The sequence below is a fragment of the Tasmannia lanceolata genome, unplaced genomic scaffold, assembly GCF_043159265.1.
Source record: "Tasmannia lanceolata isolate RefF3 unplaced genomic scaffold, GAP_Taslan_0.1 ptg000044l, whole genome shotgun sequence".
NCBI lineage: Eukaryota > Viridiplantae > Streptophyta > Magnoliopsida > Canellales > Winteraceae > Tasmannia > Tasmannia lanceolata.
The window spans coordinates 5,646,373-5,669,466 of record NW_027518721.1 but is presented as its reverse complement, the minus strand read 5'-3'; the positions used below and the strand labels follow the sequence as shown (position 1 = coordinate 5,669,466).

Sequence of the window (23,094 nt, the reverse complement as noted above, 5' to 3'; positions counted from 1 at the left end):
CTTCCAACTTTCCTCTCACCTTTTTGAGGTATCGTTTCATCCAGAGTTATTTGGCTTCGTAGGTCCCATTTACTTGTTCAACTACTAGCTGTGAATCACTGTAAACCTTCAACTTCCTTACGCTTAGTTCTGTGGCTAGGCTTAATCCGGCTAGCAACGCCTCATACTCAGCCTCGTTGTTGGAGGCATTGAAATCTAATGGTAGGGCATACTCCGCTGAGAACTCATCTGGCCCCGTAAGGACCACTCCCGCTCCGCATCCTCCCTTGCTTGCCGAACCATCCACATGCAGAAACCAGAGGGCCTCATTACTTTCTGCAGGTGGTCCGGGCTCGGCATGTCCGCTTCCAGAGGTTGGTGACTCGGAGGGGGTCTCGGTTTCTTCCACCATTGTGGGCCCCGGGGTGGGGCAGTGAATTCCACTATGAAATCTGTGAGGACTTGAGACATGATAGCTGGTCTTGGTCGAACCTGTATGTCAAATTCTTCCAGCTCCACTGCCCACCTCACCATTCTCCCAGCGGTTTCTGGCTTTTGTAGAATTTTTTGCAGAGGCTGATCCGTTTAAAGCACTATGGTATGGGCTTGGAAGTAAGGGCGGAGCTTCCGGGCAGCAGTAACAACAGCGAAGGCGAACTTCTCTATGTTCCGGTACCGTACCGCCGCGCCATGGAGGATCTTGCTCACGTAGTACCCCGGACGTTCTTCCTTGTCTTTTCGTTGGACCAATACGGCGCTCACCGCTGTAGGACTGACTGCTAGCTACAAAAATAACTCTTCTCTGAGCTCTGGCTTAATTAACACCGGGGGTGTTTGGAGGTATTGCTTCAAAGCGTCGAATGCTTCTTAACAAACGGGGGTCCATTCAAACTCCTGGATGTTCTTCAAGAGCCTAAAGAAAGGCTGGCACTTTTCCGCCGACTTGGACATGAAACGACTGAGGACAGCAACTCGCCTTGTTAGCCACTGCACTTCTACCGCGGTTGCTCGGGGCTCCATGTTCAGAATAGCTTGAATCTTCTCGGGGTTGGCTTCAATGCCTCTCTGACTGACCATGAAGCCTAAAAATTTCCCGGATGTCACCCCGAAGGCGCATTTGGTCGGGTTAAGTTTCATCCGGGCTCGTCATAGAACGTCGAAGGTCTCTCTGAGATCGGAGATCTATTCCCCGGCTTTGAGGCTCTTAACTAGCATATCATCTACATAGACCTCTACATTCCTGCCTATCTGTTTTTGAAAAAATCTGTTCACGAGCCTTTGGTAGGTGGCTCTAGCGTTTTTTAGCCCAAAAGGCATTACTGTGTAACAGTAGAGGCCTTGGGCGGTGATAAATGCTATCTTGGGGATATCTGGCTAGTGCATCTTTATCTGGTTATTGCGGGAAAAGGCGTCTAGGAAGGTGAGAAGCTCATGCCAGGAAGTTGCATCGATTAGCTGATCTATGCTTGGCAAAGGGTAGCGATCTTTTGGACAGGCTCGGTATAAATCAGTAAAGTCTATACAGGCCCGCCAACCACTGTTAGCTTTTTTAACCATGACTACGTTGGACAGCCATTCGGGATACCGGATTTCCCGGACGAATCCGTCTTGTAGTAACTTTTCCACTTCATCTTTGATATGTGTTTGTCGCTCTGCCGCGAAGTTCCTCTTCTTTTGTCGGACGAGCTTGAGGGCCGGTTCACGTTTAGCTTGTGAACCGCGATCTCTGAGGGTATGCTGGGCATGTCGGAGGCAGACCACGCGAATACATCATCGTTGGCTTTGAGAAAGTTAATCATTTGGTCTCGCAGGGTGCCAGTTAGTAGGGAGCCTATCCGGACTTCCCTTTCGGGGTGGTCCTCGGATACGAAAATAGAGTCTAGCTCCTCGATTGGCTCACCCCTAACTGTGCGGGCTCGTTCTCAAGGGTCCTCGCCCCCGATCGTGAAATTTTCTGCTGGGGCGTTGCTCCCCTTCAAGCTTGCGTAGTAGCACCGGTGTACTATCATTTGCTGCCCGCACACTTCTCCTATCCCCTCCAGAGTCGGGAACTGCATTTTAAGGTGAGGGGTAGATACTATCGCCCCCAGATCTCTCAGCGCCGGTCGCTCGATGATGGCGCTGTAGGTGAAGGGTATATCTATGACCAGGAAGGTGGCCATAATGGTCTTTTGGAGGGGGTACATACAGAAGATGACAGGTAGGTCGATTTTTCCATTGACTTGCACAGAAGCTCCCGAAAATCCATATATCGAGTATTCCGCAGGTCCTAGCCTTCCTTCACCGAGCTTCATTTCTTCAAAGGTCCCTAGGTGCAACACATTGACGGAGCTCCCTGTGTCCACTAGGATCTTCTCTGCATCGTAGTTAGAGATGATCAGCCTGATAACCTGCGCATCGTCGTGCGGGACTTGCAGTCCCTTGTAGTCTTCACTGGAGAAAGATGTGACCTTGTCTTCTTGAGGCGGGTCTGTCCGGGCCCTTTTTAAAGGCATCTCCAGGGAGAATACTCGCTCTGCGTATGCTCGTCGGCCGGCCGTTGTAGGTCCTCCTGCTGCGGCCCCTCCTGTTATGATGTTGATCTTTCCAGCGATGGTGGGAGGTTGATCGGGGGCAACCGCTTGGCGTGGGGGTTTTTCTCTCTTAGGGGATCGATGGTGTTGGGAGTGGCGGTGACGGTCTCGGGACCGATGCTGCTTCGAGACCGGTGCCTGCTGCGGGACCGGTGTCGGCTTCTCGATCTGCCAGAGGGAGAAGAGCGACGTGCGTGCGTCTATTGGTGAAGGCATTCGATCCGCACGGGGCTCTTTAGATATTGATTCAAGTGGCCTTCTTCGGCCAGCTTTTCCACCTGGAGTCTAAGATGGTAACAATGGTCAGTTTCATGGCCATGGTCCATGTGAAAATCGTAAAACTTTCCGGCGAGACACTTCTTTGGATCGGTGCTCATTTTCTTAGGAGGAGTTAGGAGGCCCTGATCTCTGATGGCGAACAGGACATGGGAAAGCGGGACTCTTATTGGGGCATTTCCTAACCTTTCAAAAATGGGGATAGGGTTCTCGTTTTCTGACCTCTCCTCGGCCCGCAATTTCCCTGCTCCCTTCGTGTCTTCTTTTCTCTTTTCCACGGGGCCTGCTTGGCCCTGTTCCCGTATGCATGCTTCTTCTGCTCGGATGAGCTTGTTGGTTTTGGACTCAAGCTCTTGTAGATTCCGCGGTGGCTTGAGAGTGAGGTGTACCTTGAGGTTTTGATCGATGGTAGTGTACTTTAGGGCGGCGACCGCAATCTGGACGTCAATGTTGGTGAGCCGGGATAATTTGGCATTGAATTTCAGCATGAAGTCTCTCAAGCTTTCATTTTTTCCCTGTCGGAGGGCCAAGAAAGCGTCTGTCGGGTCATGACGGAGGCGGTTGTTAGCAAATCGTGCCGTGAACTTTCTTCCGAATTTGTGAAAGGATCTGATGGAGTTCAGCTCCATGTGCATATACCAGTCATTGACGGTTTTTCTTAGGAGGGAGGCGAAGGCTTTGCACATGAATCCGTCCGATGCGCCTCGAAGCGCCATTACTCTCCTGAAAGTCTGGAGGAACTCTAGCGGATCTGTGGTGGCTGGTTTTTCAGGGGTGACAGATCCGCTAAAAAAATCTACCGAATCGAGTTGTCCGAGGTTTTCATACCGAATCGAATTGTCAGGGGTCACATATTAGCTAGAACTCTACCGAATCGAGAAAAATCTACCCCTGTTTCTACAGGGGTTTTTATAATCTCCAATGTGAACGGGGACATTATTTCTCTTTCCCATTCGTTCTGGATGTCGTTGGCGTATGGTTTTTTCATTTCTCGTTTGACTTCCTGGATCTGCCTTTGCAAGTTAGCTAGTTGGTCCAAACCTAATAGTTGTGCGGAAGTAGCCACCTCTTCTGCTTGTACCAGGCACAACTCCTAGAATCGAGTTGTCCGGGTGGGGTTGGTGTGGCTCTAAGTGGCTGGTTTTTCAGCATCTGGTCAATATCCCCTAGTCAGGGGAGCTCCCTCTGGCGGAGGTAAAGGGCTGTTTATAGAAGGAGAGGCGACTCAGACTGGTTCCCGCCTCCGTCGATGATGACATTCCTCGTATGATTCCTCACTGTCTTCTTCGTAGATTTCAGTCTGCCCGTGTGGGGCTGGGGGAACTTCGGGAACGGGGGGCTTTGGTTGTGGAGGCAACCGTAGAAGGACCTTCTGACGAAGTTCGTTGAACATTTCCATGGTGGGAACCATCTGCGGTATGCTGGAGGTAGGCAAGTGCTGGCCCGAGGCATGCGAGTTTTGGTCCCGGGAGTTAGAGACATGAGTTTGTGCATGTTGGGCCTGGCTTCTGGTCACTAGCCCTATTTCTTATTGTTGGGTGTGGTTTCTCATCGTCACGAAGTATTCAGGCTCAAACGAGTCCCACGGATGGCGCCAATATGATGGGGCCAAAATCCGGGCTTGCAATCACATGGCAGGTAGAGTGCCTCCGTTGATATCTGCAATCACAAACAAAAGGGTCAGGGAGGTCCAAGGTGGGTCGCGGATGACCACCTCGACACCCAAGTCAGATTCTGGACAAACCGTATGATGAACAGCAAGAAATGACAGGGGGACGATCAAGTTTACCAGAACTAATGCGCGGGCTTTTTCTCCATAAGTTGGGCGGATGGGTTGAAAGTGGAGAGTAGGAAGGAGAGAGCGGGCGTCCGGCACCTTTTTCCCCTCTCTTTGCTTGGACTTGAATGGTCTTAATGGTGGTTAAAGCTCCCCTTTAATGGCGCTTGGTTTAGGAATTTAATTTTCCTTTTTCCCTCTTGGGTTGGATCCCCCTTTTTTCAAGAGTTTATTAGCCTATTTATCCTTCTTTCTTGCATGCAAATTTCCTTCATGGGATGCCACGTGGACCTCTCTCATCATTTTAGAGAGAAAGCCTTCTTTTGTTGGATTGGGTTGCCCCCTGGCTCGGCGGCACACATGGCTTTGTCGTGCAACCTTATCCATAATCGCAATGATGGTGATTATGCTTAAGATTTTGGTGGCGGGGAAGCGACACGTGGCGAGATCACATGGCCCTGCCGTGTCTTAACACCGTTCTTAACCATAATTAGATTCCTCTGGTGCGAGGGTGACACGTGGCGTGATCCAACAGACCCCACTTAGGTGGGCATACGTTGGGCATATTCATGCACTATTTGCATTGACAAACTATAGTGAGGCCAATCCAACAGACCACACTTAGGTTGCACCCCATGCAAACGACACTTCCCCGAACCCGCAACTCTTAGCCCCAACTCACCAGGACCTAGCTTAAGCCGTACCCTAATCTGACCCGACTCAATCCGGTCCAACCTGGACCTAACCCGGTTCAGCCCCGACTCAGCACAAAGCCAACTCGAATCGGTGCAACTCGTACCTAAAACCCGTGTTAACCTGACCTGACCCAATTCAACCCAACTCATTCCAACCCGGTTTAGCCATGACCAAACCCATACCCAATCGAACCTATGCACTATGTGCTGTGCACCCAATGCCCTGTGTGCATCTTAAATACCTTATTTGCTATGCATATGCATGAACAAAATCCCAAATCCATTAATCATATGTATTGCATCCAATGCATTGTGTGCATCGCATGTGCCATGCCCATCTAAGAATAATTAAGCCCATGTGCTATGCACGGTTTGTATGTGCTGTGTGGATCCATACCATCCCTCCCTTCAACTTAACCAACTAGACTGCATCATCCGAGCCCACTCGTTCGAAACCTAAACCCATCAACCGGACTCCACCCATAATATACCTACTCAACCAAGCCAATTCAAACCCATTTGATTTTAATCATTAATTCAAGACCCTTCCCACAATACACATGCTGTGCATGTGTAAAGAATCACCAAATTCTACAGACCATGCACTGTGTTCACCCCCAACCCATGTAACATCCAACCGAGTCACCCGAGTTGCGCCCTTATGACTCCAACTGAGTCATACCCTTATTCCCAAACTCAAGTTGTACCCTTATGACTCCAATCGAGCCGTATCCTAGTCCTAACCCTGAGTTGCGCCCTTATGACTCCAATTTAGTCAGACCCCCTTTTATCCGAACTGAGTCGTCCCTTTTGTCTAACCAAGTCATACCCCTTTAATATCACCGAGTCATGCCTTTAGCCCCGACCAAGTCAAACCTTTTTTTTACCCAACGGAGTCATGCACTCTTATCCCCAACCAAGTTGTGCTCCTTACCCTCAACCGACTTGCCCTCCTTTTCCCCAACCGAGTTGCATATCACTAACCAAGTCACACCTCAACACAATCCAAGCTCCATGTCAGAATCTATTTGGCCGAATCTCGTAACCCTATCTCTTCTGAATTCCCAAAATTAACAAACTTGATTATTCCTTTGTGTTCAGTCCCTTAATGCTAATTCCCAATTCCAAAATTCCAATTCCTAACCCAAATTCAAACTCTTCCACGGACTACATGTGGCTTGATCCCCACCACGGGGTACGTAGGCAACTTGGCACCACCAAGTTCGGTCGCACCTTTCATCTACCTCTTTCCTTTCCCACACCTTTCTTCTACCTCTTTCCTTTTCCACACCCTTCTTCAGACTTCGCATTCCCCGTCACCATTCCAATCCCTTTCCCAAAACCCTTTCTTCTATTGCATGTTTAGTCATTTTTCACATGTTTAGTGTAATTTCTTTTCTTTGCATGCTAGAAATAATATATTGCTTGCATGATATGCTTAGAATTCGCATACTAGGTTGTTTGTTTCAGTTTCTTTCATTATTAGAATAATTGTTTGTATGTTTAGCTATTTGTGTTCAACTTTGGAACTCTTAAAGAATTCAAAAATCTAAAAGAACCTAAGAACTTAAATTGATTGGAAAATCACTAATTCGAAATTTTAAAATTCTAAAAACGTAAAAGTTTTAGGTTCTAAAACTTAGAAATTCTACTCCGAGCTCCTCAATAGAACTCTTAGAGTCACACAAATACTGAAGATGCAACTTAGTCTTAGAAGTATGTAACGTAGTTGCATCAATCTAATCAAACTCAAACCAAATCTCATCAATCTCATAAAACGTAAAAAAACGTAGGCATGTAGTTGCATGTAGGATGCACTCCTGGCCTGCATGAGTATAAACTGTGAACGGCCAAATTAGAAATCCTTAGGTTAGTTCAAATAAACATTCACATTCACCCCATTTAGTTAGAATTTAGATAATTAAAGCTTTTAAAAGGTAAAGACCGACTTTCATCGGGCAATAAGGGTGCCTAACACCTTCCCTTCTTGTAACCAGGTAACTTAACCCAACTCGGAATCGTAGACCAAACATACAGAGTTAATTTTGAGTCGTAGGTCCCTAATCTAGGTGGCGACTTTGGTCATGGCATCTCTCGTAAATTAGGATTTTCATCCCAACTTTATGAGAAAAACAATCATATTCAAAGTCAATGAACAAAGGTGCTATCATAAAACACACCCTCGTGGGTCACCCTCCGGACGGGATCCACAGCTATATGTCGCCTTAGTTGGAGCTAAGATGAGACCATCAATTGGTTGATCATAGAGCATTTCTATGACTATGTAGCCTGTATGTAGCGGATGTGAGATTTCAAGGAGGCGCTGTGAGAGTGACTGTGCTGAAAGTGACATACCCATTTTCATGGGAATCACATCATAACATACATATCATACTGTATATGCTTAGAGACGACCGATAGTGGGAGTGATGAATGAATCCCTGCTTCGTCACTGTGTGAGCCACATGCATCATAACTAATACTTTGTTCCTATTTGTGCCCTTTATTTGACCTGAGACTATGTCATGAAGAAGAAACTCAATGACGCTACTTTAGCATGTACCTTAGGATCATGATTGAAACGATCTCGCGGGGCATATCTAGGAAAGCTTTTGAGCCTATTTGAACTGGCATGAGAGCTTAGGGAAGATCGTTTGTTACTACACCATGTTGTGTAACTCATAGCCATGGCGACTATGTCGGAATTGTATTTTCGTTATGAGTCATGAGTACATTACATATCTTGGGGTATAGCACTGCTTATTTTTTAGGGATTAAGAGTGTTGAATCCGGTGTAATCAAACCGTCTGGGGCATAGACGAGATATTTCTGAGTGATGGCTGTGTTAGTTAGATGATGACTTAACACAGGACTCCTATTGTTGTATTTCCCTTCTCGTTAGGTCACACGTTCCATTTTACGGTATGAGGAGTTGAGTATATGAGATTTTTGATGAGAGAGATCGCTTGCCCTATGTGTGCGAGTGGGAGATGTTGGGATAAGGATTGGTTTACCTGTAACCCAAAGAAACGCCAACATAGGTGGTCGGCCCCCCAAAAATCTAAATGGATAAATCTAATTAGTTATCATGAGATATTAGAACTCTCGTTTTGGTTTATCTTGATAAGCAATTAGCGTTGAACTTGGATGAGATTACTAGCTCCTATCTTGAGAAGGAGCCTTATAATCCTGGACTACTATTAATACGTAAGTAGTCGATATCTCTAGAAAAGAGATACATAACATGAGATTCTAATCCATCCTCCTTCTCTCTCCCAAGTTTCATTCTCTCCCTACTCTCTTTAGAGCCATCATCCGTTTTGTGATCATGAAGAACGAAAGTGCTACTCTAGTAGCCTCTGCTACAACAAACAACGAGATCGTTATCGGATCTATTGTGATATTAACAGGCTCGTAACATAAAGCTAAGATCCTCAGTTCCGCTTTTGGGTTGCACAAATAATGTATGGCTCACTAACCCTTTGTGTACAAGGTGGTAAGTGATTGCTTATTTTTCTTACAGTCCCAAACTAGTTGGGGTCTGCTAAATGAATCCTTTAGAAAAATTTCATGAAGTGGGTGAAAGGAATCTATCCGGCTCTAATCTCTGCTCTAGTTGGGTTCTTCTACGTGGATCATTTTCTTCCATTCTATCGTTTCCAAGGTCATGTTCTCTGTTATGTTTCTAGCTATCGAGTCTTTCCTCACTGTTTCTACCCAAGTTGTTTTTGTTCTGCCCCTACCTTTTTTTATTCCATCAATTTGGCATTAGTCGCCTCTTCTCACCAGATCATCCAAAGGCCTACGTTGGATATGTCAAAGCCATCTTAAGCGGTGCTCTCTCATCTTCTCCTCAATTGGTGCCACCCCCTCCTTTTTACGAATGTCTTCATTTTTAATTCTATCTAACCTAGTGTGGCCGCACATCCATCTAAGCATTCGCATCTCCTCTACACTCATCTTATGAACATGCTGCTTCTTGGTGGCCCAACATTCTGAGCCGTACAGCATGGCTAGTCTCACAGCTGTCTTATAGAACTTTCCCTTCAACTTGGTAGGGCTTTTACAGTCGCACAGAAGTCCTGAGGCAAGCTTCCACTTCAACCAACCTGCTCTTATTCTATGGTTAACACCATCTCCAATCTCTCCTTCCTTGTGTAGAATTGAATAGAGATAGCAAAAGAAATCCCTCTTAGGTACCTCCTGTTCAGTCATATTTACTACATCCTCATCCCTCCTCCTTACATTCCTAAAATTGAATTCCATATACTCTATCTTAGTCCTACTCAGTCTAAAACCTTTAGATTCCAAAGTAGTTTTCCATAAATCTAACTTAGCATTTACTCCTGCTTTGGTTTCATCGATTAATACTCAGTCATCTGCAAATAACATTCACCACGGCACCTCTTCCTGGATACCCTCCGTAAGTGTGGGACCCGATCCCGCGAGAGAGGTGAATGACGTGAGCTGCCACGCTCTCTCTTGGTCTCTCGTACCCACGCGATTGGCGTGTGCTTTTTATTATTGATTTTAATTATCCAACCAAGTAGGCAGCAACCAAACCATAGGGTGCAGACAAACGTGCAACCCAGTACACATAAGGGCAGGGGTAAGCCGCCGAGCCTAGCAAGGTGTGATTTAATTCATCTTTTTCGTGAACTTGGGATCCCTAAGGCAATCCGAATTCCACACAAAAGAGAGTGACAGAGTCGCCACCTAGATGAGGGATCTAGGACCCATAATTGACCAGAAATCTAGACTCATTACCTGGTTACGAGAATGGAAGGTATGGGGAGTTACCACCACATCCACCATTCCTGCCCGATAATCGGTCTTCAATTCCGAAAGTTAACTCTTTTGAATTTCTTTTAAATGGCTCATTTAACTCTATATTAATGTGTGAATTACTTGACATGGATCCTAAGATCTATTTTCAATGTAATTCCTAAATGTGTATCTTGATTTTCTTAATTTGTTTGAATTCAATCTAAGTGAAAGTTCTCCTAAAATTCTAATTTCATGTAAAGTCCTAAGTGATTTAATTACTTTTAATTTAAGGATTAATGTACAAAACCCCACCACTTATGTGTGGAGCCGACTCGGGCTTGGTATGCCACTCAAGTATCCAAGTTGCCTACGTATCCGAGCCTCACTGGAATCAGAGTCGATCGTAGTTCGGTGCAGCTGAACTAAGCTACTTATGCCTAACTCATCTAAGACACCGATCTAGACTGGATTGACTATTTTACAGTTTAAGAGAAATTATTTAGTTCAAGTTGAGTAGATTTTATTATCCTAGGACTCCATCTAAGATGCTATATGGTCCTATCTAAGTGCAAGACATCCATTTGACTAATGCAGGTGAACCTACATCCTAGGTAACTAGGCTTGTCCTATGGGAAAAAGGGGTGACTGGTAACTAGTGTAACTAGATCTATTGGCACGGTTGCTATCCATAGCAAACAACCGTGATGAGGCTGGACTCCTAACTCTAGGACTCCCTAAAACCTAGGACACAACGAGACGTAAGTGTTCCTAAGGGGCCCTAAAGGTTCCTACGATAGGAGACCGTAATCCAACGGCTCCTAAGACGCGGATCGAGTTAATTCGATTTGTTAAACTTAATGATTTTCAATTTTTGAGGATTTTCGATTCCTAAACATCTAAGGAATACCAAAGGCTCTATGGTTCGCAAGTTTCGGCCTCGAATCGCAATCATGGAAGGGAATCGTGCTCTCTACACTTGTATAATTTAGCACGTAAATTATAGTATTTTATTGCCTGGCATATTTCTCAGGATTTTCGTGGACAGTGGACCTCGGAGCCAATATTATACTATAATTTACGCACTCCAATTATGCAGGATTAATCGCAATTAGTATACGATTACGGTTGCGATCTCGGCAGTTAAATTATCCTAGTATGTTATTTTACAAAGGAAATCTATTACTCCTAAGATTTCTGCTTCAGATGGCTTAGTGATTGAATACATGATGAAAAGTTAGAGTTCTCTGAAAATTTTCAAGGTGCTTTGAATTAATTTGGATTTTTAGATGAATTTATCACAATTGGATCAGATTAATTATTTTAGAAAGAAGCCTATAGCTAATTAAGATATCTGTTCCAGAAATTTTAGGATATGATGTGTTCTTGAAAAATATATTCTGCTTTAATTTTTCATGATTTTAAAGATTGAAATTTGATTTTTAATTGATTGTCAACTTTCGGGTCAGATTGATAACATTACACTAACAAATATAGCAAATTAATTCCAAATCCAACCAAACTTTTACTAGACCATTCTCGGACAAATAGAAAATTATGAGAAAACATTCAGACATTATTTAGATAAGTTTCTATTTTTAAAAGATATATTAATGTTCTATTCAGAGCAATTAAAAATCAATAAAATATATTAAAATATGCCCAACATTTCCGAGAAATTCAAGATATGATTCTGACTGCTCAGTTCATATTGCTACCTTATTTCAGCTTTTATGGAGTTTTTTTAATAATATGTCCTTCATATACATGAAAATCAGTGATTTTATCAAAACAATTCTAGTAAAAATAATAAATAAACTCCAAATCTTTTGAAAATTTTTCTATGATACTTAAACATCAAAAATATACTGAGGACCAAATTTCAATCAGTTTCAAATTGTTTTGTTATATGAATAATTTTTAGAACCATCAAAATCCTATTTCCCGGTATTTTTTGAACGAATTTTTGAGCCATCAAAACAAATAAAATCTATCGGAATTTTTAAATCTTTGGTGTTCTTTTAACCTCATTAAGACTCAGAAAACATAGCTTCACGAAAAACCCTTGGTTTTAAAATACTCATTTTGTAAAACGATTCAAAAGCCACTAGATATCCTATTCGGTTAAACACCCAATTCTCTCATATAACGATTCATTTTTTACCAAAATTGATAATCAAATAAACTGACCCACCAAAATCATGCATGGTAGCTTTTACGAAAATCATGAAGAAAATAAAGAAGAAACGGCCCTAAGCATGCTTTTCTACCTTTGATATTATAAAAAATGGAGGAACCTACCGTTGATCGCGCTCCTTGTCTCTAGGGTGTGTAAATCCAAGGTATACGCTTTGTCGCACCCTTTTATACGCTCTAGAAAACCCCTTTGATGAAGTTGCGAACCAAAGCTATGTGTGAAGACCCGCAGAAAGATGGCTAAGGGAGTCGGAGAGATATATGAGAGAGAGATTTCTGAGAGATAGAGATGAGAGATGAGTGATGAGATATGATAGAAGGTTCGAGTGAGAGAACCGAGAGATGAGAGTGATCATGAGAGAGGGTTGGAGGATTCGAAAAAGAGAGAGAGAAAGAGCTTTGTGAGATCCAAAAGATGCCCAACCATCTGGTCGTTCTCTTTTTTATTTGCTCTTCAAAGAATGAAAGTTTCTCTAATATCCTTCCAATTACCTAATTTTGTTTCCTACTACATAAGAAACAGAAGAGGGTATAATGAGAATCTTCTATTCTTCCTAGCCTACAGAAGATGCTAAAAACTCTGCCTCTTATTGCCTAAGAAAGTTATGGCTAAAAAAAAAACCAACTTTCCACTATGGTGCATCCAAACAATGACCTTCTCTTTCTTCTCTAACATTTCCTAAAGCTCTTTAATGTAAATTAGTAAGTTGCTTGTTTTAATAGCATTTGATATGCCCATTGCAGCAGCGGTCCTCTCTCACTATTGTTAAAAATAACACTCCTTTTGTCCTATCCTTGAATAGAAATTCGTTGGGCTCTCTCTCTCTCTCTCTCTCTCTCTCTCTCTCTCTCTCTCTCTCTCTCTCCCAACGAGCAAACCGACTCAACTTGGATTACTTTTTTTTCTTCAAATGACGAAACTGCCCCCTGCCACATTCATCTAAAGTTCCCCAAATTGGTTTCCATACGACGATCTAACCGTGCATTTTAGTGGGCTGATCCGAGCCATTCATTTGATGGTTGACAATATAATTTGGGGACCTCAATTTGTAAATCAGACACGCCCCCTAAGTCTCTCTCATTAGATGATCTAAACCGTCCATTTGGCGAGTCACAATGTAAATTGGACTTGTGTTCAAATTATTCTCACTTGATAATCTTGACCACTCATTTGATAGTAGCCCACTGTAAATTGGTGCACTTCAAACTTGAACCGAATGAGATAATCCTCACTGTCCATTTGACAAACCACAATGTAAATTGGTGTATCTCATAAATCATATTCGTGGGATGATCCAAACCGTTCATTTGGTGAGTAACAACATGAATTAACGTGGCCCCCAAAACAATTTCCCTTTGGCTGATCCAAGTCGTCCATTTGATGGATGATCCGAACCATTCATTTGATGAGACTCAATGTAAGTAGGTTGCAATGTAAATAGGTTACACTCCAAAATAATTCCCTGGGATGAACTGAACCACTCATTGGATAGACATACTGTACATGACATGGCGCCCAAAATCCTTTCCATCGAATGGTCAGCCCACCTACAAATCATGAGGTTTCAAATGGCAGACCCCACACCAACAAAATGTAGAGTGCAATCCGAACTGTTCGCTTGTTGAAACCCAATGTAAGTTGGTTATATTCCACACCCGTTTCCATTGGATAATCTGAACCACTTAATTGGAGATCCATGATGTAAATTGATTTACGCCTCACAACCCACCGCCATAGGTAGATCCGAGCCTTTGATCTTGTTAGGCTGCAATATCAAAGAGTTATACCTCAAAACCACTTTCAATAAAATGATCTTAAATTTCATCTGACACGTCATGAGACAAATTGATTACACATCCCAAAGTTATTTCTACAAGCAATTCGAATCATTCATTTGCGAAGCCACAACGGTATGCGCATAGAAATTAACCCCATATGATCTGAACCATAGATTCATTATGATACATCAAATAAAGTTTCCGGAATAACTTCAAGTATTGGATCCAAGTAAGCCAAATTCATTTCTTCTCCAAAACACTACGTGGGACCATTCGATTGACTCTGCCCGAAGCAAATTATCCCAAAGCTCTCTCTCTTATTTAGATTCCTGTGAATAACCCTTCTCAACATCCGGTGAAAAAATACAAAACACGGCGGAAATGACCGAAAAGATCGAGAAAACATAAGAGACGGACACAGAAATGGAAAACACTGAAAAACTGATAAGAAAACACTAACTTCTTTATTGATTAAAGCAGAGCAAAATGGGGGTGTCTATAGATGCCCCTCTTTGGTAGAGATGATGTAGTCATTGAATACCAAAGCAAAAGTGACAACACCATTTTGCGCAGCGTTAATCAACAATGGATTCACTAGACAATGCAACCTAACCTAATGCAAGACCCTAGATGAAGTCCTAGAACATAATCAAGATCATTTACTCTAAACATCGTAACTTGGTAGTTCAAAATAATAAAGAACTGGATTCAATCTAGGTGTAAAAATCATGCAACCTAGACGTGGCGCCGTTTTCAAACGGGCAACGACGGAAGGAGGTACCGTTTCCTGAACGGGCTTAGAGAAATCAGAGAATTAGCCTACTCGCGAGTGAGACGGGGGCTAATGGATTTAAGATCGGATTTGACAATTGAGAATGAGACTGGAAATGATAATTTAAAAACTAGAGGACTCGATTACCGGAGAATTAAAGGCTTAAGGACTTGAGAACCGGAGAACTGAGAAACCGAATAATCAAACAATGGGTGGACTGGAGAATTGGAAGACTGGATAACTTGAAACTGGAGAATTGAAGATTTGATGAACTGAAGAATTGAAAAACTGGAGAAGTTGAAAATTTAGGGACTGGATATTTGCAGAGCTAAAAATTGGAGAACTGGATGATTAAGGGACTCAATAGTCGGATAACTGGAGAATTAAAGAACTGGGAAGTTAAAGAGCTAGTTCACTGGGAATTGTAGAACTTGATTACTGGAAAACTGGAGAGTCAAAAATTGATAATTGGTGAACTGGGGATTAGATTGGATTGACATTTTGATTGATTCAATTGGGATTGGAATTTGATCACTGGATGTTAGGACTGGAAACTGGAATCTTGATCTAAACATCGGGAACCGGGAATCTAGAACGAAGACATACCGGATACTAGAATTAGAGTACTGAAACACTGGATTTTCGGACACTGGAATTGTGTGTTGGAATTGGAGTGTCGAAATACTGGGAACAGGAATATGAGTACTGAAAAATGGAACACTGAAACACTGGTGATAGGGATACTGGACACTAGAATTGTGATATTGGAATATTGGATACTGGAACTGAACTGGCATAGTGAAATACTGGAATACTGGAATTGAAACTGGATACTGGATGCTAGAACTGGAATACTGGAATTGAAACTGAATACTGGATGCTGGAACTGGAATACTGGAATGGAAACTGAATACTGGATGTTGAAACTGGAATACTAGAATACTGGATATTGGAACTGGAATACTAGAATACTGGATACTGGAACTGGAATATTGGAATACTGGATACTGGAACTGGAACTGAAATACTGGAATACTGGATGCTGCAATACTGGAATACTAGAATACTGGATACTGGAACTGGAATATTGGAATACTGGATATTGGATTCTTCTTTTGACAAGTACAGAGAAAGTCTCACTGGCTCAACCATCATTACATCCAAGGCTCTTCCAAGCTTATGGTGCCTTTCTAGGGTACGATCTTCTTATAAGAACTGGGCTTACTGGTGTTTATGCTTCTGGACTCTTTCTGAATTGATTTTTGCTTAAATTGGAAACTTTTCACTTGATTCCTGAAGTCCTCCCTCAGGATTAGCATGACTCCGGCGTAGTTATAGGGAGCTAGCTACACCAGGCCTCTTTCACCAAGGCAGTCGCAATATTTGACTAACTGGACATTGATCGACTCTACCCAAAAGGGAAAAATAGCAAAGACACTATTTGAGGAACGGGAAGTTTCTGAAAGAATGAGCTAAAATGAACATGAATGGATTGACTGGACTGATACAGAATGATGCTCCTGACTTAATTAACATTTTGTTTGGTAAGTCTAGCCTTTCAAAGAGTAGTTTCTCAATCGATAAACACTGGACTTCTTCTTTAAAACGGCAAAGCCTCAAGGAGTTGATTACAACTCATTCGATTGATTGGTTTCAATGCCCCCAATTTCTAGGATGACACTTGAACTCGCTTGAACTTATTTTCGATCTTCAGTCTTAATACCGGCTGTAGCATTCTTATAATGATTCTCTTACTGTGACCAAGTCACCTTTTCAGAATTTTTAACTTGGTGGACCGTGTTAGCCTTAACTTTTGCCTGAATCGTCCTTTCGGATTCTCAACTCAGCACGCTATTCCCTTAGCTTTTGCCTAAGCCGCCCTTTCGGGTTTTCAACTTAGCAGGGGAATGATCTTAAATTTTGCCTAGACCACCCTTTCAAGTTTTTAGTCTAGCAAATCTTCAAACTCCGTTCTTTTTTTTTCTTTTTCACTTTTTGTGTTTCGGGACCTAGATCATTAATTCTGAACACCGGAAGGACTTTATAGGTAGGATAGGGCTTTTCAAAGAATGGCTTAAGGTTCAACAAAGATTTCGACCGAACCTGTGAACAGGTTGCCTACGTATCCTAGGGTAGGAATCAGGTCGTGCGTAGTTCAGAGCGAATGCCCTTAGTTTGAAGATAAATTGTTTGAAGGTTAATTGATTTTTCTTTTCTTCTTTCTTTCTGGAATGATTGACTTTTCTTCTTTTGGAACTTGTCCCTCTTTTTTCTGGAATGATTGAATTTCTTTTTTTTTTAATCGACCGAACTCGGTTTAACCGAGCTGCCTATGTACCCCAGTGTAGGGATCAGGTCTCGCGTAGGTCGGGGTAGATGCCCCTAGTTTGATGGGTTTTCAAGGAAATTTCATTCAGGCTCAAAGGATTTGCAAACCGGTATTCTTTGACACTGGGTTATGATTTTGGGATTTATTCGGCCAAATGAGGCTTTCCGATGTTCAGATTGGGAATCGGTCTAGGTTACTAGAGTCCCTCTAGTACTGATTATTTATTTATTTATTTTTTTCACGGAGTTTGACGGCATTTCCCGGTAAGAGATAATGATTCTTCTTCATTCTGGATATTGATAAGTAATTTGACTTTGAGAGTGCATACTGGTTTTTGGACTTCATTTCATCCTTGAATCGGTGGGTCTTGATATTTTGATGATCGCTCTGAGATGATTGGTCTTGCACTTTTCATATTGAATTTGATGGATTTACATTGTCACTAGTGAAACCTATGACCGGGGCCATTGACTAGAGATATGGAAGTTATTTCGAATCCATGCCCCTTATATAGCATGTGATATTCACTTCATTTTTTCTTGAACGTTCTATCTGGGTCTTTCTCCTGGCATTAATGGTAGCGCTTACTGGACCATCTCTTTATTCTCGAAATGGGTTTATCAATTCCTCACACTCTTCAGAGGGCAATGTATTTTCAATAGGTATTTACTGAATCAAAGTTTCAGTGCCAATGTTTTATCATTTCAATTTTCTCTTTGGGAGGCTGAGCTCGGCGCTGTAGACACCCCATTTTGACCGGACCCAAGTTCGCTGTGCTTGGGCGGAACCCCATTTAATCACGAAGCTAGGATCCCGAATTACATCATAAGATAGATTGGGGTCTCACCAAGACCCCCGCCAAATCTCATCAAATTCCGAACCAATTTGTCAAATAAGACGAGCCAAGAGAGTGAGCGCCATGTAAGCTAAAAGGAGGGTGATTCATCTGAAAAGGGGGTTGTCCGTGGGAAAAAAAGAGGTAAATATATATCATTTATATGTACGGGGGGTGCATAATCTCATCCGGATCAGAGCCGATTTCGCGCGCTCATCAAATATTTGTGCGCCTATCAAATTCTGTGCGTTTATTGTTTATAGGAGTGCCAATATCCCAACCATTGTTTGCATATATAAGAAAAATTAATGAAGAAAAAGGAGGCACTATTCATCTTCGTCGAAATTTTGAGAGGGAGGGAGAGAGATCTGAAAAAGGGAAATCCCAAATCTCAAGCTCAGATTCCTCTTCTCCGATTGGAATCTCACCGGATTTTGGCCAAGTCCTAGCCGGAATTTTCGCCTTGATTACTTCTTTTTTTTTCTTTTCAAGCTTCTCCGATCATATCTCATCACCGAGACCTTCTTCTCCGTCATTACCTTGGTGATTTCTAACCCTAACTCATTCCTTCTCTATCAATATCTCTATTTCTTAGATCTATTACAAATTTTTGAAAAAATCTCTTAGATCTAAGGTATTAGAGGAATTTCTGAGATTTGTGAAGAAGAGTGAGAGAGAAATCTGAGAGATCTCAGTTTTTCTTATCCTCCGATCGATCTCGCCTGAGATCCGATTTAGTTCCGGCCATTCCTCTGCTTTCTTCGGATCTAGCTACCTCCGTTGTCACGGCTAGGATCCTACCTCATCTTTCCCCAAGTGCCGTTTCAAAGTTTCCTCTCCGGCAAACCTCGCTGTAAATTGGAGCATAAATACCGGAGGAGGGGCGAGAAAGCTAGCTATCTTTTTCTTCGGTGAGATTATCTTGAATTTGGAGAATTCATATCAAATCAGGTAAGATTCTCATCATCATTTTGTAGGATTGCTAAGATCCGGTTGATCTCCTGCTTTAAAAATCTCTTTTATGGTTGTTTGGTGGTCGATCTAGCTTGATTCTACTTTTACTGATAAAAAGCTATTAAATCAAGTTTTGATAATCATTCTCCCTATATCTGGATGTTGATCTTACTCTTTAAATGTATACTTGCTCATTGAAATGGTGGATCTGTGATTTTATTTATTATGATTTTGATCACAAAGTCATGACATGAAGATCAACTGTGTACATGATCTCTTTAATTTTGAATGTGTTGCTGTCTAAACTAGAATATTTACATGACAGTGAGGTTATCAGTGGTGCATGTCTTTCTTTTGTTGCCATATTACCTAAACAATTACTCTTAATTGTTGATCTACTCTGTGTATGAGAATATATACCTGTGTATAAAGGTGTGTGCATGTGCAGAGGTATGTGTTTCAAAGTCTAAAAAGTGTGCGTATGCGTATCCATTTTCTGTGTGTGTCTGTACATGTTTATGAATGTATCAATGTCTATGAGAATAAGTATATGTGAATAGGTGGCTGTGCATGTGTACATGTATGTATATATGTATAGAGTTGTGTTCATTGCATGTGTGTCTCTACTTGTATAAATGTGTCTAGATATACAGGGGTGCATTTAAAGTTTATGTTTTAGATCCCTGTTATCATAACACCCTCCATGTTTTCATCCTAATTTCTGGCACAATTTAGCCTAGGTTACAAATTCTTGCTGGCACAGTACAAGTCCATGATTTGATCTCAGTTTTATACAAGATTTAACCCATGTTTTAATCCCTATTTATTTCAGCCCCTGTTTAAATCAGTCCTATTTCAGCTTCTGTTTGAATCAATCTTTGTCTCAGCTCCTGTTTGAGTCAGCTTTTGTTCTAACCAAATGCTCTGATTATGATAATATTGAAAGGCGAGATAGTAAGTTTGTGTAATTACCAGAGGATAGGTGCATTAATGCCATCTCTTCATATTCTCATGTGTATATGATTAGATTTTGAGCTATGTTCACTTTCACACAGACTAAATGAGCACAAGGTTTAGTTTTGAGCTGTGTTTATGTTCCTTCATAAATAAAGACTAATTTTGAATTGTGTAGGTTGCTATAGCCAAAATAAAGTGATTTTGAGTCATGAGTAAATTATCAGGGGTATAATTTTTATCTTATGGTTGTTGTGAAAGTTGAATTATAAGAAGTTGTCCAGATTATCATGTACGCTGTTTTGAATCCTACTGTCTTGCACACTTATTACAGCTATATTTGATCTTGGAAAGATGAAAAGCGCTTCTATGCATGTTTTCTTATTGATTGCACAACACAAGGTGGAGGGTTTCATACTATAAAACTGTTTTCTCATCTTTTCTCATGGGAATTAATGTTTATATGGGTTAGATCTTCATATGAACAGTTAACCATGTGAGCTTTTAATCATATATGTCTCGGTTTGTTAATCTTTTCTCATGATAAAATCGCTTTTGGCATGTGAAACCTTTTGAGAGCCCACTTCTAGTGGTGCTGAGTTGGGGGGAGGTTTTGTACTTAGTTGATCATTTCGAATTTTTAGCTTATTATAACTGTTGACAAGAGGGATTTACCTCCCCTGTTTTAGACAAGAACTACTTTTAGTTCTAATCGAATACTCTTAAAATGTTCCAGATGTTAGTGTGCATGTTTGTGATGACCTCAATGAGGAGTTCCTCTAGCTTTAAGCTTTGATTTAGTATTACCATTTGCATGGCTGAACCTGCCATTTACCCAAAAGTTTCATTTGCTTTGAGATTTAAGCATATTCACATCATTTATAATAGTGTGGATATGATCGCAACTTGGGTAAACTATCTCATCGCAGGTTATATGTTCTATAGTTGTATTTTGGTGGGGTTAAATGATATGTAGCTGCTAGTCATTAAGTATAGAATGAATATGCTCTGATATTCCGTGTACTTGATGAGGCTGATGAAATGCTGAGGATAGGTTTTGTTGAAGATGTTGAGCTTATTCTTGAAAAGATTAAGAATATAAGCAAAGTTCAGACGCTTCTCTTTAGTACTACCTTACCTCCGTGGGTGAAGCAGATTGCTTATAAGTTTCTTAATTCTCAGAAGAAAACCATTGATCTTGTTGGTAATGAGAAAATGAAAGCTAGTACCAGTGTTAGACATATTGCCCTTCCCTGCTTTCATTCAGTGAGAACCAAGCTTATCCCGGATATTATCGTTGTTATAGCAGTGGAGGCCATGCCATTATTTTTGTCGAGGCAAAGAATGCTGCCTTTGAGCTTGTTCGCTGGAGCCCGAGCATTGCTTGGAGACATACAGCAGTCTCAGCGTGAATCTGCCCCTGCTGGATTCAGATCTGGCAAGTTTCAGGTTCTGGTGGCCACAAATGTGGCAGCGAGTGGGTTGGACATCAATCATGTCCAATTAATTATTCAGTGTGAGCCGCCCCGAGATGTGGAAGCCTACATCCATCGGTCAAGGCGCGCAGGGAGAGCTGGCAATATTGGAGTTGCTGTGCTACTTTATGAAAAAAAAAAAATCGTTTGCGGTTTCTAAAATAGATAGAGAGTCGAGTGTAAAATTTGAGCACATCTTAGCTCCCCAGCCTTCCTATATTGCTAAGTTAGCTGGTTCAGAGACAGTCGAAACAATATCCAAAGTCTCTGATAGTGTGGTTCCAATTTTCGGATCAGTTGCAAAGGAACTTCTGAGTTCCTCTGATCTATCGGCAGTGGATCTGTTTGCAAAAGCACTTGCAAGGACTGCTGGTTATATCGAAATAAATAGGAGGTCGCTGCTCGCTTCCATGGAGAATTATGTGACTTTACTCCTTAAAACTGGACGAAGCATCTACACTCCATCGTGAGCGTTTTAACCTTACATTTCATTTCAACCTTGTATACATTCTTAGATTTAGGTATTTGAACCTGTGTTGTTTATCACTCGGTACCTCTACAGATGTTGATGTTGGTTTGTCCAAGATGGTTATACACTTGAACTATATTATTGGCTTACTATGGAACTTAAGGGCGATGATAGGGATACTTTGAGCCCTCCTTTGTATATGGGAGACTTGCCCAATCTTATCAGAACCCTTGTTTACGTCATTTGTGTCTCAGAGACAAGCCTTGTCTCATATAGAGAGTTTTCCCTTTAGGAGGCTTACCTAGCCTCATGTTAGAGTGGCCTCCTCTTTTAGAGCGAGTCTTCGACTTGGTAGTGTTATTAGAGACTCTCTGACTCATTTGTACTCCCTCCCTAGTGTTATTAGTTAGGAGTTTTTCCATTAGAGACTAACTCAGTCATATAGAGCCTTCCCTGCTTGGGATCTTAGATTGTTTTCTCTTTTCTTGGGGCACTTCTTTACGTGTTGTGGTTCGTCTCTTTGAGATGCTGCTTGCTTGTTCGGGGTTTCCCCTTTAGCTTTAGGGCTTTGCCCTAGTTTGTGGTGTTACTTGCGTGTTCCCTTTAAGATTGAAAACATTTAAAAATTCAGAGCATTGGAAAAGATTTAAAATCCAAAAACATTAGAAATTTGAAACTCAAAAACATTTGAAAACTTTAAAAAATATAAAAAACATTTGAAAAATATTAAAACCCTTAAATAATTTAGAGAAGTTAAAGTTTTCGTGAGCGTAGTTAGGAAGTTCGTTTCGAACTACGTTGGCTTGATCCTTTCACGTACGTAGTGCAGCTTGGGATTTACATCCCAAGTCCAGCCAAACTTTTTGTAATAATATTTTAAACTTTCTTCAAAAACCTTTAAAACCTTGTTTTTCAAAAGATCTCCCTCTAGAGTTAGGAGTTTCTCCTAGATAGAGAGTTTTAGAGTTAGGTGTTTCTTTTAATAGGTTGTTTGTTTGTTTGTTTTGTTGTGTGCTTGTTTTAGAGTTAGGGGTTTGTCCTAGAGTTATAGGAGCGCCTCCGTCCGGTCAGTCGGCGATCCACATCGCCGACTGATGACTAGGTCTTGGATACGTTAGTCCAGCATTTGTTTTCCTTAGGAAACACAGCCTAGTTACACATAGGTTGTAGGAACCACCTGCATTAGCTTAGGGCTAATCTGCATTTAGTTAGGGCATATAGGGTGTCCTAAAATCCACAATTCACTGGAATTTAAATAATCGTACAA

The 23,094-nt window shown here is 41.7% G+C and overlaps 2 protein-coding genes across 2 annotated transcripts; both read right to left on the bottom strand.

Annotated features, from left to right (window-relative positions):
• Nucleotides 1-564: 564 nt before the first annotated feature.
• On the bottom strand, nucleotides 565-1,056 carry LOC143863320 (uncharacterized). Its single transcript, XM_077374007.1, has 2 exons — nucleotides 856-1,056; nucleotides 565-762 (listed from the first exon to the last, which is right to left on the bottom strand). The coding sequence occupies exons 1-2, from the start codon at nucleotides 1,054-1,056 to the stop codon at nucleotides 565-567; spliced, it is 399 nt and encodes a 132-aa protein (XP_077230122.1).
• Nucleotides 1,057-1,901: 845 nt separating this feature from the next.
• LOC143863319 (uncharacterized) lies at nucleotides 1,902-3,544 on the bottom strand. Its single transcript, XM_077374006.1, has 2 exons — nucleotides 2,993-3,544; nucleotides 1,902-2,837 (listed from the first exon to the last, which is right to left on the bottom strand). Exons 1-2 carry the CDS (start codon nucleotides 3,542-3,544, stop codon nucleotides 1,902-1,904), a joined length of 1,488 nt encoding a protein of 495 aa, XP_077230121.1.
• Nucleotides 3,545-23,094: the final 19,550 nt, after the last annotated feature.

Excerpts from the sequence above, each read along its gene's own strand:
- LOC143863319 (XM_077374006.1), bottom strand. The coding sequence starts at position 3,544 with ATGGCGCTTCGAGGCGCATCGGACGGATTCATGTGCAAAGCCTTCGCC. Across the intron at positions 2,838-2,992 it reads TAGGAAATGCCCCAATAAGA|ACTCCAGGTGGAAAAGCTGG; the intron begins GTCCCGCTTTCC and ends TTACCATCTTAG.
- LOC143863320 (XM_077374007.1), bottom strand. The coding sequence starts at position 1,056 with ATGGTCAGTCAGAGAGGCATTGAAGCCAACCCCGAGAAGATTCAAGCT. Across the intron at positions 763-855 it reads AGGAGTTTGAATGGACCCCC|CTAGCAGTCAGTCCTACAGC; the intron begins GTTTGTTAAGAA and ends TTATTTTTGTAG.